Source organism: Papio anubis, chromosome 9, assembly GCF_008728515.1.
Source record: "Papio anubis isolate 15944 chromosome 9, Panubis1.0, whole genome shotgun sequence".
NCBI lineage: Eukaryota > Metazoa > Chordata > Mammalia > Primates > Cercopithecidae > Papio > Papio anubis.
This window is the reverse complement of record NC_044984.1, coordinates 10,072,148-10,091,419: the sequence shown is the minus strand read 5'-3', so window position 1 is coordinate 10,091,419 and position 19,272 is coordinate 10,072,148. Positions and strand designations below refer to the sequence as shown.

The 19,272-nt window shown below is 41.5% G+C and overlaps 1 protein-coding gene across 2 annotated transcripts; it reads right to left on the bottom strand.

The window, feature by feature from the left end:
- Positions 1-1,913: 1,913 nt before the first annotated feature.
- MFAP5 (microfibril associated protein 5) lies at positions 1,914-18,948 on the bottom strand. Of its 2 annotated transcripts, XM_003905940.3 has the most exons (10): positions 18,693-18,948; positions 18,112-18,171; positions 16,922-16,957; positions 11,939-11,983; positions 11,565-11,597; positions 10,506-10,541; positions 7,942-7,971; positions 6,464-6,551; positions 5,467-5,540; positions 1,914-4,166 (listed from the first exon to the last, which is right to left on the bottom strand). In XM_003905940.3, exons 2-10 carry the CDS (start codon positions 18,167-18,169, stop codon positions 4,054-4,056), a joined length of 513 nt encoding a protein of 170 aa, XP_003905989.1. In that variant the 5' UTR covers positions 18,170-18,171; positions 18,693-18,948; the 3' UTR covers positions 1,914-4,053. The 2 variants fall into 2 exon arrangements, with proteins under 2 accessions (XP_003905989.1, XP_017801116.1); XM_017945627.2 differs by lacking the exons at positions 7,942-7,971; positions 10,506-10,541 and having other exon boundaries at positions 18,693-18,945.
- Positions 18,949-19,272: the final 324 nt, after the last annotated feature.

The window sequence follows — 19,272 nt, the reverse complement described above, 5'->3', positions numbered from 1 at the left end:
AGTAAGACTCAGAAGTTGGGAAGCCAGCTGCGGTTTGCACTCTCTGCCATCAGTCAAAACAATACTGAGAAAAAGTGTGCATAGAACTGTATTTACTGAGTAGAAGACACACTCGAATTTCCATAATGCGTTCATTTGAGGAGAAAGGAGAATTTTCTTGAATGATAAGCACGGAATATGGAAAAAGCCTCAGAATAGAATCAACTCAATTAGAGAAGGGAAAATAAAAGTGAATCTTTATGAATGGGTAGATGAGGCTGCTATCTGTTCAGGATACCAGGAGGGCATTCAATATCTAACAATATTTTTACCAAATTCCTTAATTCTAATATTAAAGATCCATTATTTTGGTTTAAAAAATGGCTTTTCATTGAAAGCCATTGCTTAGCAAGGTTGTCGTTTGGGCTCACCAGGAAAAAAACATATTAACACCTTAATGAGGAAAAACTTTCTTCTGAATCTTCTTTTATTCTTTGAGACGGAGTTTCACTGTTGTTGCCCAGGCTGGAGTGCAGTACCACGATTTTGGCTCACTGCAACCTCCAACTCCCTGGTTCAAGCGATTCTCTTGCCTCAGCCCCCCGAGTAGCTGGGATTACAGGCACCTGCCACCATGCCTGGGTAATTTTTTTGTATCTTTCTTAGAGACAGGGTTTTATCATGTTGGCCAGGCTGGTCTCGAACTCCTGACCTCAGGTGATCCACTTTTGTTACAAGGAAAAGAATGGAAAAGCCAACCTACTCAAGAACAGTTTAAGAGAAACCAATCAGCTTAAGTAGGAAAAAAAAAAAAAAAAAAAAAAAAAAAAACCTATAGTCTTATTATATACTTAATAGTCTTACTAAACCTTTGAACACATAATCTTGTTAATTCACAGAACCACCTCTAAGGCAGGTACTCCCTAATGCCTCGGCCTCCCAAAGTGCTGGGATTACAGGCGTGAGCTACCGCACCCGACCCTGAATCTTCTTTAAAAAAAGAAAAGACAGCGAGTAAAAGGTTTCCTAATTCTTGGAAACAAGATTATCAGGGACCTGAGATGGGATGGGGTAAACAACAACCACAACTAAGGGTGGTAATGGAATTTCCGCCAGAGGGGAGGGGAGGGAGGGAAGTAGCTGGGACTGAAAACAACCACCTGAAATTTGATCTGGGACCTTTCTCAGGGGAAAGTCAGAGGGGGAAATAAGACTTTGTAAGGATGTGGAAAGAAAGCATGGAAAGCAGATTACAAATTTGTTTTACATAGTAAGAAGAGTTTAAAAGTGTAGAGAACATAAGAACAATGAGAAATGGCAACATACAGAAATTTGATCATGTAGAAGAGAAGTGAGTACAGCATGAAACTTCACTGAGCAAGATTGTCAGACTTGCAGGGGACAGAAAAGAAAAAGGGGACCACATGGGGAGGAGTATAAATACATTTGGAGTGTTGGGGAACTGATGGTAAAGTTATGGAGTGAAGGAAAGAATAGAGGATAGCAGAAAAGAGACATGTGAACAATATTGTGCTATATATATATATATATATATATATATTTTTTTTTTTTTTTTTTTTTTTGAGACAGTCTTGCTCTGTCACCCAGGCTGGAGTACAGTGACATAATCTCAGCTCATTGCAACCTCCACTCCCAGGTTCAAGCAATTCTCCTGCCTCAGTGTTCCAAGTAACTGGGATTACAGGCACCCGCCACCATGCCTGGCTAATTTTTGTATTTTTAGTAGAGACAGGGTTTCACCATGTTAGGCAGGCTGGTCTCGAACTCCTGACCTCAGGTGATCCACCCACCTCAGCCTCCCAAAGTGCTGGGATTACAGGCATGAGCCACCACGCCCGGCTGATACACATTTTTAAAAGTGGAATAAAAGTTCATAAATTCAGGCCTTTTTTGTAAACATAAAAGAGAAAAAGAACCAGAACAAAAGACATTTTATTTTGAGAAACAAATTGGAAAAAAATATTTTTAAATGTTTAATTTGCAATATACATAATACTGGAATTGAAATGCTGTCTGATGGAAATGTTGCAATGTGGAGTAGGAGGGTCAAGTTCACGAAGATATTCTTAAAATGAATCTTAGAAACTCTGTGCCTATGAGGCTTCTCTGAAGTGGCTAAAACATGCATTTAATATGTCTGTCTAAATGAGTACATTTAATACTAGAGACTATAAGGAATAGAGATTATATGCTTTGGGGCTTTTCGTAGCATTTCTTTTTAATCAGTTGTACAGATCCCATTAAACTAAATATTTCTTAACAGCAAGAATCTGATCATTTAACTAGTTTTCTCAGCAATATAAAAGGAATACAACCTCCACTGTCTTATGTTACTTGTCTCCTAGCTCCTATTTGAATTCCATTGGCTTTTATAGAAAGTTATTGAGTTATTCAGACAGAAGGATTCATGATATATAATTTGTCAATTGTTATAATGGGATTTTTGTTTTATTCCATTATGGACTGCTATCCTCACCAGGATAAAACAGATATGGTTGCTGTAAATTAGACTTTGTCTAAGCTTCAAGAAATATGAATAAAGCATTTAAATCCAGAGAATCATAGAATTAAAGGAAATCTTAGAACTAAGAATATATATAATACATATATATTTCTTAAGATGGACTTTTACTCTTGTCAGCCAGGCTAGAGTGCAATGGCGCCATCTTGGCTCACTGCAACCTCCACCTCCCAGGTTCAATTGATTCTCCTGCCTCAGCCTCCCGAGTAGCTGGGATTACAGGCACGTGCCACCATGCTTAGCTAATTTTTGTATTTTTAGTAGAGATGGGGTTTCACCATATTGGCCAGGCTGGTCTCAAATTCCTGACCTCAAGTGATCCACCCGCCTCAGCTTCCCAAAATGCTGGGATTACAGGCATGAGCCACTGTGCCCGGCAGAACTAAGATAAATTTAACCTTCTCATTTTAAAGATGAGGAAATTAAACCAGGACCTAATGAAGGAAAATGACTTATCCAAGGCTACACGGTTACTGCTAGAGCCAGGATAAGAATGTGGGTTGTCTGAATATTGTGTTTCTTTCACTCTTTCATATTAACTATTAGGCAAACTTTCTGTCTGCCTATTAAAATTCAAGTCTGAATGCCCTTCTTAGGCCCCAGTCAGGATATTCCAAAAGCTATGTGCACAATACTTCTACCGTGCACTGGTAAGTTGGGAGGATGAATGAAGTAGCAACTCAAGGAAATGCCAACCAATGGTATGGTTTCACATTAAGCTCTCTAATTTGCTTTGTGGTGGTGGGTTAACCCCAGTCTACCCATAAACGAATCAGTAAATGAGACTTACTTTCCAACCTTACTTCCCGACTGGACAACTGCATGAAAAATTGGATAGGGAATTATGAGTCCAAGTTCTATACCTGGCATAGTCCTCATGCTTTAGCCCCAGCCTCTGAGCTTAGCAGAAGACTTTTTGGGTCCTTATGTATTGCTAGTAGAATTGTATAATTCTTGACTGTGTTGCAGAATCTTACAGGACTACAAAAGTTACCATGATGTATCTCATAAGGAAGACTTGGCAGAAAATTTTCGGGCAAGCCAGCAAAATAGTTAAAGAGTAAAGAGGAACATGTGAATGATGGGGAGTTGGTCTAGGAAACTCTTGTGAGGAAAATAAATGAAGTTCTATGGTTAGCCCAAATAGACAAGGATAGCTTCTTCAACAACCCTAAGATCTATATCAGACAGATTCAATAGTAAAGATTACTAGCCTAAAGTTTAGTCTCCCTTGAAATTGTACATAGAATGTTTGTATATAAGCCATATAGTCATCATCTATTCACTGTGTCTATGATATTGAGAAGCAGCAAAATTATGCAATCATATAGACTTTGTATTTTAAGTGCTAAAAAATGAGATAAATGTTATCAGTTTGGGTGAAAAATTAGACAGTGGGGGTAAAAGCTGGACATTGCAAAAGGATTGGTTTAAGAAATACTGTCTAAGGGTTAGCTGTCAATGGTTGGAGAAGAAGGAGATCCTCCTTCCTCTCACCCACATATTTTTTCTTCTTTCCTCTTTTTCGATGATCACAGACCATTAGGTCTCTGCAAATCCACATTTTCACAGGGAGGAAGTCGGAAGTAATTGGAGCGACGGAGTCTCCTAGGGGGCAGACCAGCCATCTGACGGCAAAGTTCATCTAGAAGAGAAGCAGAACATCATGAGAAGAGAATGCAGGAAGATAACAAAGACTCTCATTTTAATGGATAGAGAAGACTTTGCAGTGTGGTGTAGCGAAAAGGTTGGAGAGAAAAAGATCTGGGTTTTAACTAGCTCTGCCACTTACTCTAGTTATTTGCCACTTCCTAGAAAGTTTCTTAAATTTTATAAACCTCACTATCCCTTTCTGTAAAATGAGTATTAAAATACCTACCTCAACAGTATATTTCTGAGTATTAAAATGAAATCATGTATGCAAAGTACCTAGCACAGGTGACCAGTAAATGTTAGTTTCCTTTATATATCCAGCTGCCAATTCTTCTAATCATGGATCTATTAAATAGAAAAATGAGGTCCAATCATTCAGTATACATTTATGTGCTTACTATGGGCAAACAGCTAACTTTAGTAAGTCCCCTGAGATACTTGAAAGTGCCTAGAGTCCCAAATACTCATCCTCAATCTCAAGGTGCTTCCCTTGCAGGTGGCCTGCACAGAGCCAATGGGGGCACAGAGCAAGTTTCCTTCTGCGAAGTTAACTACAGCTCTTACTCAGGAACTCAGCACAAAGCGCACTGCTGAGTCAGAAATGGCTTTGTCTGTGGTGTTTTCACCAACCACAGCCATCACTCGGGGCTGGCCATGGGGAAGGTGAGAGTATCTTTGTTCCCACCATGTATGGTCTATAACCACACATTTTGGGCCCTTGTAATTGGTCCTATAACTTCTTTCTACCTCCTTCTACCTGAAGTGTTACAGTACGAAATTTACATTGTTCCTGGAATTGGTGAACTATTTATAACGTAGCTGATTTCTAAATGTCCCATCTATTTTTTTATTTACAGGTCCTATCCAAACCTTACTGTCTCCAAATTAGTGCATGTGTGTGTGTATGTTTTATTTTTAGTTATGATCATGGCTGCAGACTAGCAGAGTCTATTATCTGTAATGGCTGACTTGAAATTTTCCCTAGAACCCCAGTGAATAATCTTTAAAATAGCCAGAGTGTCAGAAAGCTCTCCAAATAGGAGACACTGTGGGGTCACAATCTAGTAGAAAAGGGATCTAGGGGTACTTTTCTTAGGGTTGTGTTTGTATATCAAGCATACTGCTTTACATAGATTGTTTATTTGAGATCACTTCCAGCAGGAACTGATGGAATCTAAGGGGGTAGCCTAAAGCCCTCCCCCAATACCAGACTTTGGATATAGTAATATCATGTCCCTATTTATCCCTCTCATAACTGCTTCTCTCCATTAAACATCTAGACATCATCTTACCTTTCATAGCTTCGTGTTCCTTACAGACAAGACGAGAGCAGATCTCCTTGTTGACGATGTACATACGTCGTAAACTGCAGACGTCCCAATGTCATAGGCAAGGAAGGAGATGGAAGAAAGCCTTGAGAGGAGAACTAACCTGGGTCTGGGACGCCTCTTCGACTCTTGTATTCCCCACTTTCCCTATCTGCTCTTCCCCAACTGGATTTCCTTAAGTATTTCAGACTTTTGCCCCCCACTGGAAAATAGGGGAGGGAATGGTATTAATTACTCTTCTATTTTTTTAATTTTATTTCAATAGTTTTTGGTGTACAGGTGGTTTTTGGTTACATGGATAAGTTCTTTAGTGGTGATTTCTGAGATTTTGGTGCACCCATCACCCAAGCAGTGTACACCCTGCCCAATATGTAGCCTTTATCCCTCATTCCTCTCCCACGCTTTCCCCTGAGTCCCCAAAGTCCAGTATATCATTCTTATGCTTTTGCCTCCTCATAGCTTAGCTCCCACTTATAAGTGAGAACATACAACATTTGGTTTTTCATTGTTTAGTTACTTCATTTAGAATAATGGCCTCCAGTTCCATCCAAGTTGTTGCAAAGGCCATTGTTTTAATTATTCTTCTTCGTGATACTTTGCACAGTCTACCTAGGGTCAGGCTTAATATTCCTCCCCACTATTTTCTACCTTAGAGCTGGGCCATTTTCTTCAGCCTCCTTCTATCAGGTAATAAATTGAGTATGCCAGTGTTTCCCTCATGACCCTCCTTCCTCCAGCCCTCACCTTCATTTCCCTTCTAAGTTCTATTACTCTGCCTGTTCTTTGTATACCTCAGCCCAGACTTCAGGTTCTAGTTGGTACATTCAGAATTAGCTAGGAGGGTTGTGCTAAAAACTTGGACCCCCATCAAAGGTTGCAATTCCATAGTGGGTACTCATTAGTTACCAACACAAAAACACTACCATAGAAGATGCTTTTTGGGCATTCTGGGATCCCTTACCTGGTGAAGCATAACTGATGAATGCATTGTTTAACCGGCCGATGCACAGAGTAGAGCCTTGTGCAAGTAAATTTCTCATCCCAGCACTCTGAAGAAGCCCAACACAAAAAATAAAGAGGTCCAAATAAAAGTAGCATAAACAAAGTATTAAAGGAATTGGGAATAATAGATAAAGTAGGAAAAAAATACAGAGTGATCTCTGCAGAGAATCATCATAAATTGGGCTACATCCTTCCTGCTCACCAGAAACACAGCAAGAGGGAATTGACTAAATGAAGTTTTGGTGCTTCCCTACTTGGAACTAGAAGTGGATAAAATAGGCCAGGCGCGTTGGCTCACGCCTGTAATCCCAGCACTTTGGGAGGTCAAGGCGGGTGGATCACGAGGTCAGGAGATCGAGACCATCCTGGCTAACACAGTGAAACCCCATCTCTACTAAAAATACAAAAAATTAGCCAGGCGTGGTGGCGGGTGCCTGTAGTCCCAGCTACTCGGGAGGCTGAGGCAGGAGAATGGCGTGAACCCAGAAGGCAGAGCTTGCAGTGAGCCAAGATCGTGCCACTGCACTCCAGCCTGGGTGACAGAGCAAGACTCTGTTAAAAAAAAAAAAAAAAAAAGATAAAATAATCTCTGAAAGTACTTCTAGGAAAAAAAAGGCTTTCTAGGATTATCCATTATAAAATATAAAATAGGCTGGGCGTGGTGGCTCATGCCTGTAATTCCAGCACTTTGGGGGGACTAGACGAGGCAGGCAGATCACCTGAGGTCAGGAGTTCGAGACCAGCCTGGCCAACATGGTAAAACCCCGTCTCTACTAAAAATACAAAAATTAGCCAGGAGTCGTGGCGGGCGCCTGTAATCTCAGCTACTTGGGAGGCTGAGGTGGGAGAGTCGCTTGAACCTGGGAGGCGGAGGTTGCAGTGAGCCAAGATCATGCCACTGCACTCCAGCCTGGAGTGACAGAGTAAGACTCCATCTCAGAAGAAATAGAATAAAACAAAGCAAAACAAAATAAAGTAAAATAAAATAAAATAAAATAGAAATGCTGATAATCCCATTCTGAAAAAATAAGATTACTTAGGCAGGTTGCTATTTCTCTGTTCCAGTAGTTTTCAACCCTAGCTATATATCAGAATTATCAGCACATTAGGAAACACAATTTTAACCATGACCTCTATGGTAATATGGAGTCCTCGAAGTTAAATTGATGTCACTTCCTAATCCACTAACCACCATGTAAAGTGCAAGGTACTTTAGGGAGAGGGCCATTTGGGGACCATGTAATATTCGTTCCATTCTTTCCCCATGACTTTTATGACGGGAGCTCATTTTTTTAAAAAAAGGAGTAAGGGAGTGAAGAACGCTAATACTCTGAGAAATAATTGGAAGTAAACTAGAAGATGTGCCAAGTAACCTCCAAAGAACAAGGAGGTAAAGAATCCACAGGAAGAAAGAAGACATGCAAGCAACAATCATACCTGCAGTGGTATTTTTTTCACCAAGGGAGGCTGAAAGGCAGAAATTTTATTCCATTATTACCAATTCTAGAAGTTACTACCTCTGTAACTGCCACGCTGCCTCACTTAGGACCTGCTTGGAGTGCCCATAAATAGGGAGCAAATTAATTAATAACTCTTAGCAACTTCTAAAAGAAAACTTTTATTGAGCTGATTTGCTCCACAAAATTGAAGAGATTAGGAGGTAGGATGGGGTTTTTTTTCCTTTCTCCTTTCCTTCCTAAAGAGTTGAGAAATTCATTGTGTTGTGAATATCTCTGTATTGTTGACAAGAAGCAAATTTAGTAGGAACACAAGGCAAAGAGTTATATGCTTAGAGGAGCTTCTTCCTAGAGCTAAGTAGAGAAAAGATTATCCTGTATAAGCTCTTCCTTAAAGGGAAAATTTATTTTCTGTAGATTAGACACATCATCATAAATTATTTTGATAAAAGTTGTTGGGCAAAGAATAATGAGGGTCGGCTGGGCACAATGGCTCATACCTGTAATCCCAGCACTTTGGGAGGCTGAGGCAGATAGATCATTTGAGGTCAGGAGTTCGAGACCAGCCTGGCCAACATGGTGAAACCCCTTCTCTACTAAAAATACAAAAATTAGTCGGATGTGGTGATGTGCACCTATAATCCCAGCTACTCAGGAGGCTGAGGCAGGAGAATCGCTTGAACCTGGGAGGCAGAGGCTGCAGTGAGCCAAGTCTGTACCATTGCACTCCAGCCTAGGTGGCAGAGGGAGACTCCATCTCAAAAAAACAATAATATAATAAAAATTTAAAAAGAATAATGAGGGTCATCCTAAACTAGGGGCAAATTTAACGTGGGCCTTATTCACAGAATAAAGAATAAGTCAAGGGGTTGGATGAATAGACTAGTCAGGGGAGTTACCAGGGAAAATGTCACTGGAAGTGTTGCAAATAGAATACTAGGACCTGTGTTATGAGATCTCATCTATCCCATGGTTTCAATGCAGGTCTATATGCTGATAATTTCCAAGCCTATATTTCCAATCTCATCTCTGCCCTAAGCTCCAGACCTATAAATCCAACTGCCTTTTTATGGAAGAGTTCTTGAATATTTCAAAGATCTTTCACATTCAATGTATCTCAAACTGACTTAATTATCTTTCCCTTCACTAATTCTAGTTGTTCTTCAGTGACTGAGGCCACTATCCACCCAACAGCCACATCTAGAAAACTGGATGTCATGGTTGAGCGTGGTGACTCATGCCTGTAATCCCAGCACTTTGGGAGGCGAAGGTGGGTGGATCATCTGATGTCAGGAGTTCAAGACCAGCCTGGCCAACATGGTGAAACCCCGTCTCCACTAAAAATACAAAAAAATTAGCCAGACGTGGTTGTGGGCGCCTGTAATCCCAGCTACTAGGGAGGCTGAGGCAGGAGAATCACTTGAACCTGGGAGGTGGAGGTTGCAATAAACCGAGATCGCACTACCACACTCTAGCCTGGGTGACAGAGCGAGAAAAAAAGAAAAAGAAAACTGGATGTCATCTCAACAATCTCCTCTCCCTTATAGCTCACATCATTTAATTCTCACTATCTCTACCTTGATTCAGGCCAGCATCTTTTATTGGGAACACTGCAACAGTGGCCCCACTGGTTTTCCCAGTTCCAGGCGATAGATCACGGTCAAATCAGTTTTCCACAACTGCCCTGGGAATACAGTAGGGGGTTTGGAGGTGGGGTGTGATCCTTCCAATGCACAAATCTAATTATAATCTTACCTTAAATGAACGTCTCTCTGGTTGGTTTTCCTGTCCACCCTACACCTTTTGATTTGTATTGTTTTCCTTATCTAAAAGCTCTTCCCTCTTCTATTAACTTAGTTCACTTCTACTTGTCTTTCAGGAAGCAGCTTAGTCAAATGTGCCCTCCAGAAAAAGCCTTTTCTCACCCCCAGCACTGAACCTAGTCAAGAACTCCTGTGTCTTGTTAAAAAATAATCTAGCCGCCTGTAATCCCAGCACTTTGGGAGGCTGAGGCAGGAGGATCACCTAAGGTCAGAAATTCAAGACCTGCTGGCCAACATGGCGAAACCCCATCTCTACTAAAACTACAAAAAATTAGCCAGGCATGGTGGTGGGTGCCTATAATTCCAGCTACTAGGGTGTGAGGCAGGAGAATCACTTGAACCCAGGAGGCGGAGGTTGCAGTGAGCCGAGATCATGCCATTGCACTGCAGCCTGGGCGACAAGTGCAAGACTGCGTCTCAAGAAAAAAAAATTCAGTCGAAGCATTGCTTCTTCTACCCTTTATCCTCCAAAACGAGTTTATACTTTTGTCTTGCCTTTACCCATCAAGTCTTGAAATTTTGAGAGAAAGATTAGCACAGTTCCTGTTCATTGGGTGTTCAACAATGTCATTAATTTGAATTGAACTACTGGAAATATGTGCTCCATAAACTGTCATCCTGTCTATTTAGGATCCTTCAGCAATTGCACACCATCCAGAATGGGCTCTGGGGAAAACCTAGAATGGCTCTGATGGCCCAGGGATCCCAGATCTGAACTCACCCAAGTCATCTGTGGAAGGTGCAATATCAGCCAAAACTGAAAAGGCACAAAACAGCAGGTATGAGGAGGGCTTCAAATTGCAAATGCAAGGCAGAGTAAGAAAAGGGAGAATGGAGATACTGTGGCAAGAGGAAGACTATGTCTGGCTTTGTGTTTTATGTATAAGGGAATAGAATTAATGGAAATAATTATAATTTGTTTAAAGAATATTAGTCCTGGGTAGCTTGCAAGTGGCTCACACCTGTAATCTCAGAATTTTGGGAGGCTGAGGCAGGTGGATCACTTGAGGTCAGGAGTTCAAGACCAGCCTGGTGAATATAGCGAAACCCCTTCTCTACTAAAAATACAAAAATCAGTGTGATGGCAGGCGCCTGTAATCCCAGCTATTCAGGAGGCTGAGGCAGGAGAATCACTTGAACACAGGAGATGGAGCTTGCTGTGAGCTGAGGTTGTGCTGCTGCACTTCAGCCTGGGCTACAGAGCTAGACTCTGTCTCAAAAAAAAAAAAAAAATCAGCACTGTCACTGAACAACACTCTCACAACCTCAGTATCCAAAGATAAAAGCAGGCTGGACGCGGCAGCTCCCGCCTGTAATCCCAGCGCTTTGGGAGGCCGAGGCCAGGAGTTCAAGACCAGCTGGGCCAACATGGTGAAATCCCTTCTCTACTAAAAATACAAAAATTAGTCAGGCGTGGTGGCAGGTGCCTGGAATCCCAGCTACTCAGGAGGCCAAGGCAGGAGAATCACTTGAACCCTTGAACCCAGGAAGTGGTGGTGGCCATGAGCCGAAATTGTGCCACTACATTCCAACCTGGGCAACAGAGTGAGACTCCCTCTCAAAAACAAACAACAAAACACAAAAGCAAAGACAAAAGCACAGAATGAATTCAAGGCTGGAATAAATATTACTATTATTTTATTAATATTATTAATAATTAATTTTATATATTATATATTATATAAAAATATATAATGTATTTTATATTATTATTTATAATAATTCTTATTAATAATATTAATAAGAACTATGCCTTTTTTTTAACTACAGTAAAACTTACCTGTTTCATCTGTAGCAGGATCATTCACCAGATCTGCAAAGACACATAACAAGGAATGAAAAAATGCAGTCAGGAAAAGTAGCTAAGGAAAGCAAGATAAAGGGATGATGATCTCAAAGGAGGAAAGAAAGGCTGAAGAGAAATTATGTGGACTCGGGCAGTTGAGGGACTATCACAGAAAGAAATGGAAGAGAGAATAAGATTGGGCGTGTGTAAAGAGGTGCTGGCATCTAAGGTGGCAACAGAGCTCTGCATGAGCTCAGAGCACCCACCAACCCTTTTGAAGTCTTTATTTTTCTATATATAGACATGGCCTTCAATCTATCTATCCCTAATAAAACAGCACGTAAACAAACAAAAAAGGCGTAGCTTACTAGGATCTTCTGTGAATGTTTCTGGAGTCGTTTGAGTCACATCGTCTGAAAAGAAAATTAGAAAACAATTTCTGAGATTGTCTCCCTGCCACCCTTCCACTTCCAATAACTTAAATTGTGAAGCATAGTGCCCAGCGGAGTTGAGTATTCCACAAATGTTTTTCCTCGATTGCTTACAATGACAAACGATTGATGACCTCTTTTCAATACTTATTTAAAATGAAATCGGCTATACCAAAGGCATTGTGATTTTGACATTCATGATTCTGATATAATTGGGTATAAATTCGCTGATACGCTTATGAGTGTTTATAAAAGGTAGCACTGATTTTTTTCTTTTTTTTAAGAATCTCGCTCTGTCACCCAGGCTGAAGTGCAGTGGCCAGTCTCGGCTCACTGCAACCTCCGCCTCCCAGGTTCAAGCAATTTTCGTACCTCAACTTCCCAAGTAGCTGGGATTACAGGCACACACCACCATGCCTGGCTAATATATACATATATATATATATATATATTTTTTTTTTTTTTTTGAGACAGAGTCTCACTCTGTCACCCAGGCTGGAGTGCAGTGGCGCGTGATCTCGGCTCACTGCAACCTCCGCCTCCCAGGTTCAAGCAATTCTCTGCCTCAGTCTCCTGAGTAGCTGGGATTACAGGCGCCTGCCACCACGCCCAGCTAATTTTTGTATTTTTAGTAGAGACAGGGTTTCACCATGTTGGCCAGGCTGGTCTCAAACTCCTGACCTTGCGATCCACCTGCCTTGGCCTCCCAAAGTGCTGGAATTACAGGCATGAGCCACCACGCCCGGCTATGTTGATGGTTTTCCGATGCTCATTGAGAAGTGAGGTGAAAATGGGGAGGGAAAATGTCAATATAAGTACAGAATAGTTTGCATTTGATTATCGGAAAGTAAAGTCAGAGAAAAAGAAATAAAAATGGTCCAGGTCTTAAGGTGGAATCTATTATATTAGGATAAACTGAGAAAACTGTTTCTGAAACTGTAAATAATAGCACTTCCTAAAACCAGTGGTCTCTACTTTATAAGCAAAATAACAAAGCAGCATTAACATTTACTTTTATTTTTAAATTTACATATAAATTTTATTGTATGTGTTTATAGTATCCACCGTGACATTTTGATAGACATGTATAAAGTGAAATGGTTACTACAGTCAAGCAAATTAACATATCCATATCCTCATTAGTTTCCTTTTTTGTATGTGTATAATAAGAGCACCTGAAATTTACTCTCTCTTAGCAAACAACATTTAAATATTTAGCAAACAGGCCAGGTGCAGCGGCTCACACCTGTAATCCTAGCATACTGGGAGGCCCAGGCAGGCAGATCACCTGAGGTCAGGAATTCAAAACTAACCTGGCCAACATGGTGATCTACTAAAAATACAAAAATTAGCTTGGCGTGGTGGTGCACGCCTGTAATCCTAGCTACTCTGGAGGCTGAGGCAGAAGAATCGCTTGAACCCTGGAGGCAGAGGTTGCAGTGAGCCGAGATCGTGCCATTGCACTCCAGCCTGGGTGATAAGAGAGAAACCCCATCTCAAAAAAATAATTAAAAAATAAATAAATATTAAGCAAACATTGCATCAGCAATTACCCTTCAATGTAAATAGTTTATATTCATAATCCATTCTACCCACCAGGGGTCAGCAAATTCACATAGTTTACTTTGACTTTTTTTTTTTTTTTTTTGAGACAGAGTCTCTCGCCCTATCACCCAGGCTGAAGGGCAGTGGTGGCATGATCTCGGCTCACGGCAACCTCTGCCTCCCAGGTTCAAGTGATTCTCCTGCCTCAGCCTCCTGAGTAGCTGGGACTACAGGCATGCGCCACCATTCCCAACTAGTTTTTGTATTTTTAGTAGAGACGGGGTTTCAACATGTTGGTCAGGCTGGTCTTGAGTTCCTGACCGCAGGTGATCCAACCACCTTGGCATCCCAAAGTGCTGAGATTACAGGCATGAGCCACCATGCCTGGCCTGACTTTTTTTTTTAACTTCAGATTCTATTAATAAACATCAGATGTAAATCTGATGGGAACGAATATTTTTATAAAGCATGTCAGAGTTATGGATGATTGTTTAAAAGGTGAAATACAAATAAAGCATTTCATAGGAGTTCCCCTTGCCCACCTCATCCTTTTTTCTAAATTACGGATAGAAATTCATCAGGTTTGGCTAGGCTTCATGGCTTATGCCTGTAATCCCAGCATTTTGGGAGACCAAGGCATGTGAATCACTTGAGGTCAGGAGTTCGAGACCAGCCTGGCCAACATGGAGAAACCCCATTTCTACTAAAAATACAAAAGTTAACCCAGCATAGGTGGTGCATGCCTGTAGTCCAAATTACTAAGAAGGTTGAGGCAGGAGAATGAATTGGACCCAGGAGGCGAAGGTTGCAGTGAGCTAAGATCTTGCCACTGCACTCCAGCCTGGAACAGAGGGAGACTCTCCTTCAAAAAAAAAAAAATCATCGGCCTTGACAAAAAAGCCTCTTAACCTTTCACACTCATTATAGTATTTCTTCTTTCAGAACACTCTTTTTTTTAGCTGGACATCATTGATTGGAAGAACAATCTTTAATAAAAGGAATCTAAGTCTGTTCCAATCCCACAGAATATTTGAAAAACCGCTAACCTGAATCATTCCAGAGACTGCAAGAGAGGAGTCTCTCCTGGGTGTAGCCCAATCCTTCCTGGTTCCCTTTCTCCAGAGGCCTAGCTACATTCCAGTCCAGCCACTCGCAGAAACAGCCGCAAAGCAATGGGAGAACAGAGGGCTTGAGAATGTGTCCTAGCTGTCTCTGGGATTTCAGGACAGCGTACAGTTTTTCTGCATATACCTCAGTTTAACCAACTGTTTCAAGAGCTATCACCATATAAATGCTTTATCTAGTATTCATGAAGTTCTCTCTGAAAAAAAAAATTAACATATTTTCTTTTCCTTTTCTTTTTTTGAGAGAAACTCTCACTCTGTTGCCAGTACGGTGGTGCCATAATAGCTCATTTGCGGCCTCAAACTGCCAGGCTCAAGTGATCCTTCCACCTCAGCCTTCTGAGTAGCTAGGACAACTGGCAAACCACCACACCTGGCTTTTTTTTTTTTTTTTTTTTTTGTAAGAGACAGGGTCTCAGGCTGTAAGCAGTGGCTCAAATCTGTAATCCCAGCACTTTGGGGGGCCGAGGAGGGCAGATCACCTGAGGTCAGGAGTTCGTGACCAGCCTGCCCAACATGGTGAAACCCTGTCTCTACTAAATGCAAAAAATTAGCTAGGCGTGGTGGCGCATGCCTGTCATCCCAGCTATTTGGGAGGCTGAGACAGGAGAATCACTTGTACGTGGGAGGTGGAGGTTGCAGTGAGCCAAGATTGCGCAATTGCACTACAGCCCGGGCAACAAAAGTGAAACTCCGTTTCAAAAAAACAAAAAGGGAGGGTCTCACTCTGTTGCCCAGGCTGATCTCAAACTCATAGCCTCAAGTGATCCTCCCACCTCAGCCTCCCAAAGTGCTTGGTATTACAGGCAAGACAATTCATCGTACCTTATGACATGTCTGCAAGAAAAGCATCTAAAGTCATAACACAGGACTGGTTCCTAATCAGCGCAGAAAAATGGATTCCGATTTTCAGTTTTGCTGGTGCTGAAATCTCCAGAGGCCTTTCCCCTAGTCTGAAGTCTAGTCACATTCCTGCCCTTTTTTCCTAGATTCGGATCTAGATTCAGAAACTCTGGGATTCAGATATTTTTACCAATAACAGAAAAAATTTTTGTATTTTTGTCTTCTGCACCAGGACCCACTGCAAGAAAAATATATTATATGGTACCCTGGTGTATACATATGGAAAACTAAGAGAAGTTTTATTAAATGTGTATGAAATAATACTTTACTCTTGTAAAACACATGCAATGCATCCTGGTATATTTGTTTTGGTCTATCTTAATTCATTTAAAAAACTAATACCAGTTGTGACCCACTAAGTTGATTTCATGATCCCTTTAATAGGTTACATACTGGAGCGCTCTGTCCTCTAACTCTCCTAGGATGGGAGAAATGAAGAGATAAATTATAATTATGTTGAATGCCTTGAGGCAGAATGGAGTTTTCTTCATGAAGTTGAAGAAAGTAGTCCTTTAGGAGTCACAACTTTTGGGATTTTTGCTACGGAGAATGGTGTGAGCAAAAAATACCTAAAAAGCAGAAAAACCAGAAAAACCAAAAAATACCTTTTGGGTTTTGCCCGGTTATGCCACAATTTCACTTAGTACTGACATGACTTCTTTTTTCTATTTTTCTTTTTTTTTTTTGAGTCAGTCCCACTCTGTTTCCCAGGCTGGAGTGCAATGGTATGATCATGGCTCACTGCAACCTCAGCCTCCTGGGTTCAAGCAATTCTCATGCCTCAGCCTCCTAAGTAGCTAGAACCACAGGCATGCGCCACCATGCCAGGCTAATTTTTTTTTCTTTTTCCTAGAGATGAGGTCTCCCTATGTTGCCCTGGTTGGTCTCAAACTCCTGGGCTCAAGCGATCCTCCTGCCTCAGCCTCCCAAAGTGGTGGGATTATGGGTATAAGATGACTTCTTACCCGGTCTTTCATTTTTCCACAGTTACATGGATTAAGGAATGCTTTTTGTAAGGACTAGTGAGCGTTTTCTGAGTAAGATAGGAGATGTGTAGAGAAGAGTGAAAACAGAAATGGGCATAGAGGAGGTCTTGGGAAGGTGTTTCAGTAGTTTAAACACACACACACAAGAAACTTTTATGAATGGGATAACAGGATTGTGGAAACTGGTGAAGTTGATCCTATTTCTCACACTTTGGCAACGCATCTCTCTGTTGTAGGAAAGTTTTCTTTTTTTCTTTTTTTTTTGGCAGGGATAGATAAGCAAGAAGGATTTTTTAAACTCTGTTCATCTAAATTTTCCTGATAAGAACCCCAACAGAGCCCCTATCCAAAGGTTCACCTACCTCCTCGTTGACTATTGACCCCCAGGGGTATCCAGTCTATAGCGAAGGAAGAGAAAAGAGATGTGAGTGACTGCAGCTCTATACCTCATAACCCTTTTATGAGACAAATCAGAAAATCATGGAGAAATGGTTATACTTTATCTCTGTGACTTATTCCTATATAGCTCAATATAAAATTACTGAGACCATTAGTGCTATGAACAAAACCAATAGGAATAGAAACACTTCAGAAAGACAAGTTCCTTCACTGCTGTGCATTTGTTTGGTAAAATAAAAAATAAAAAAAGGTCCTGAGAACAAAGCCCTGCTGCCCTCTTGCCCTCATTCCTGGCCAGGAATGAAGTCCAGCTCCACTGATAGACCTGGCAGCCCTTCTAGTGTTTCCTGCTCTTCTAGCCCCACGGCTTCCCCTCTAGCTATGCTAGTGAACAAGACAGAAGAATGATTTTTCTCAATCTGTATCGGAAGAGGGAGAAAAAAAAATAGAGTAGGACATCTTTACAGCCTAAAATTCACTTTCTGTGGCCAATCTTCTAGCCAGATTCTGGGAAATCTGGGAAGATCACTTTTTTCTTGTGTGTCAGTGTGGCACATATTTTTCACATGCCTGTGAATATACCCGCGTGTATGATGGTAATAGTGTATGTATTCTCACTGTTCTTCTTTAAGATTTAAATTTGGTGCAGTTTCTTTCTTTTTTTTTTTTTTTTAATGGAGACGAGGTTAACTCGTCTCACTATGTTGCCCAGGTTGGTCTCAGTGATCCTCCCTACTCAGTCCCCCAGAGTGCTAGGAGTATAGGTGTGAGCCCACCATGCCCAGCCCAGGTCCAGTTTCTTTCTAGGTAGTCCCTCTGTGTTTGTGTATGCATTTGTATATCAGCTTCTTGTTTGCTTTGCAATTTGTTTATTCAACCCTCTTTGGGTGGTTAATGTGCATTTTTGTGTATCTTCGTTGCACTTTAGTTTCATAATTCTCGGGAGGCTTTCCCCTAGTCTGAAGTCTAGTCACATTCCTGACCTTTTTTCCTTAACACAAAATCTGTTCTTTTCTTCTACTAGGAATTCCAGAGCTCAATATCAAGCATCTCTACTGCTATTCCTCTTCAACCTCATTCCATCCCATCTCCTGCCACACACATGTATAGCTGAGGAGCTGAGGGTTCAGGGAGCAAAGAATAAAGGACTCACCAGAGGGGATGATGAATGCAGCAAGAAACAGCAGCACCTTGGGTCCCAAGAGCGACATATCTATAGGGGTGGTGGGCATAGCAGAGAATGTGATGCTCAGAGGCACATCAGCATTTCAGCGCCAGGGAAAGTTGCCTCCGAGGTCCCTGTCTCTTTGTCTTCCCAGAACTTTCTCCATTTTCCCTTATGACTCAAACCCTCTCTCTCTTTTCTTACCTTTCACCCAACATTCATTTCTCCTTCAAATCTATTCTTTGGTCACGTACCATTATTCTTGCTTGTATTATTCTCTTCTACCAAGTCAGAGGAAATTTTACATTTTGTGTGGTCCATACTTGGCCCTACCCTTTGGCCTCTTTCATCCCTGATGTGGAATCTTCCTTTCTCATCTGCATGTCTTTTTCATATCATCTGCTCATCTTGGCATCTCCTTCATTGGAATTCCATGGTTATTTGGGAGGTCTGCTCAAGTCTAAGTTCAGTGACGCTCCCCGTTGCCCCTCTCCAGCCCTTTCACACACACACAGACATACCCACATTCCCTCTGTCTCTTTAGGGTTTTAGGTAATCAAACAACTCACTGTCTATGGTGTTCTGCTCTTTCCACCGAGTCCTTTGGCTGCTGAATGTGTCTCTCTCCTCTTACGCTGTTCCTACTTTGGCTGGAGAATAAGATGAACAGAGCCACTCCCTGGAAAGGACTTCAGATTTGGCCTCCTCTGAAACAATGAAATGAGGGAAAGCAAGAAAGCCAGGCTAGGCGTAGAATGAGTGTTACAATGAGGCTGGAATGAGAAGGGAGATGGGAATTGGCAGTTGCTCACGCCCTCATTCCGAATGTTATGACCACACTGGTGAGAGCTCTTGCTGCTCCCTGGAAGAGCTGGCACCAGCTCATGTATTGCCTTTCTTCCATCCGCCTACTTTCTGGTCCCAGCGCTCCTTTTTTCCTTGGGTTCCTTCTTACCGAAAAGTTCCATCTCCTCCTCGGTGTGTTTTAATGCACATTATAGATGCTATTTCTCTCTCTCCCTGGCTTCTTTTTTTTTTTTTTTTCAGACAGAGTTTTGTTCCTGTCACCCAGGCTGGAGTGCAATGATTCAATCTTGGCTCACTGCAACCTTTGCCTCCTGAGTTCAAGCGATTCTCCTCCCTCAGCCT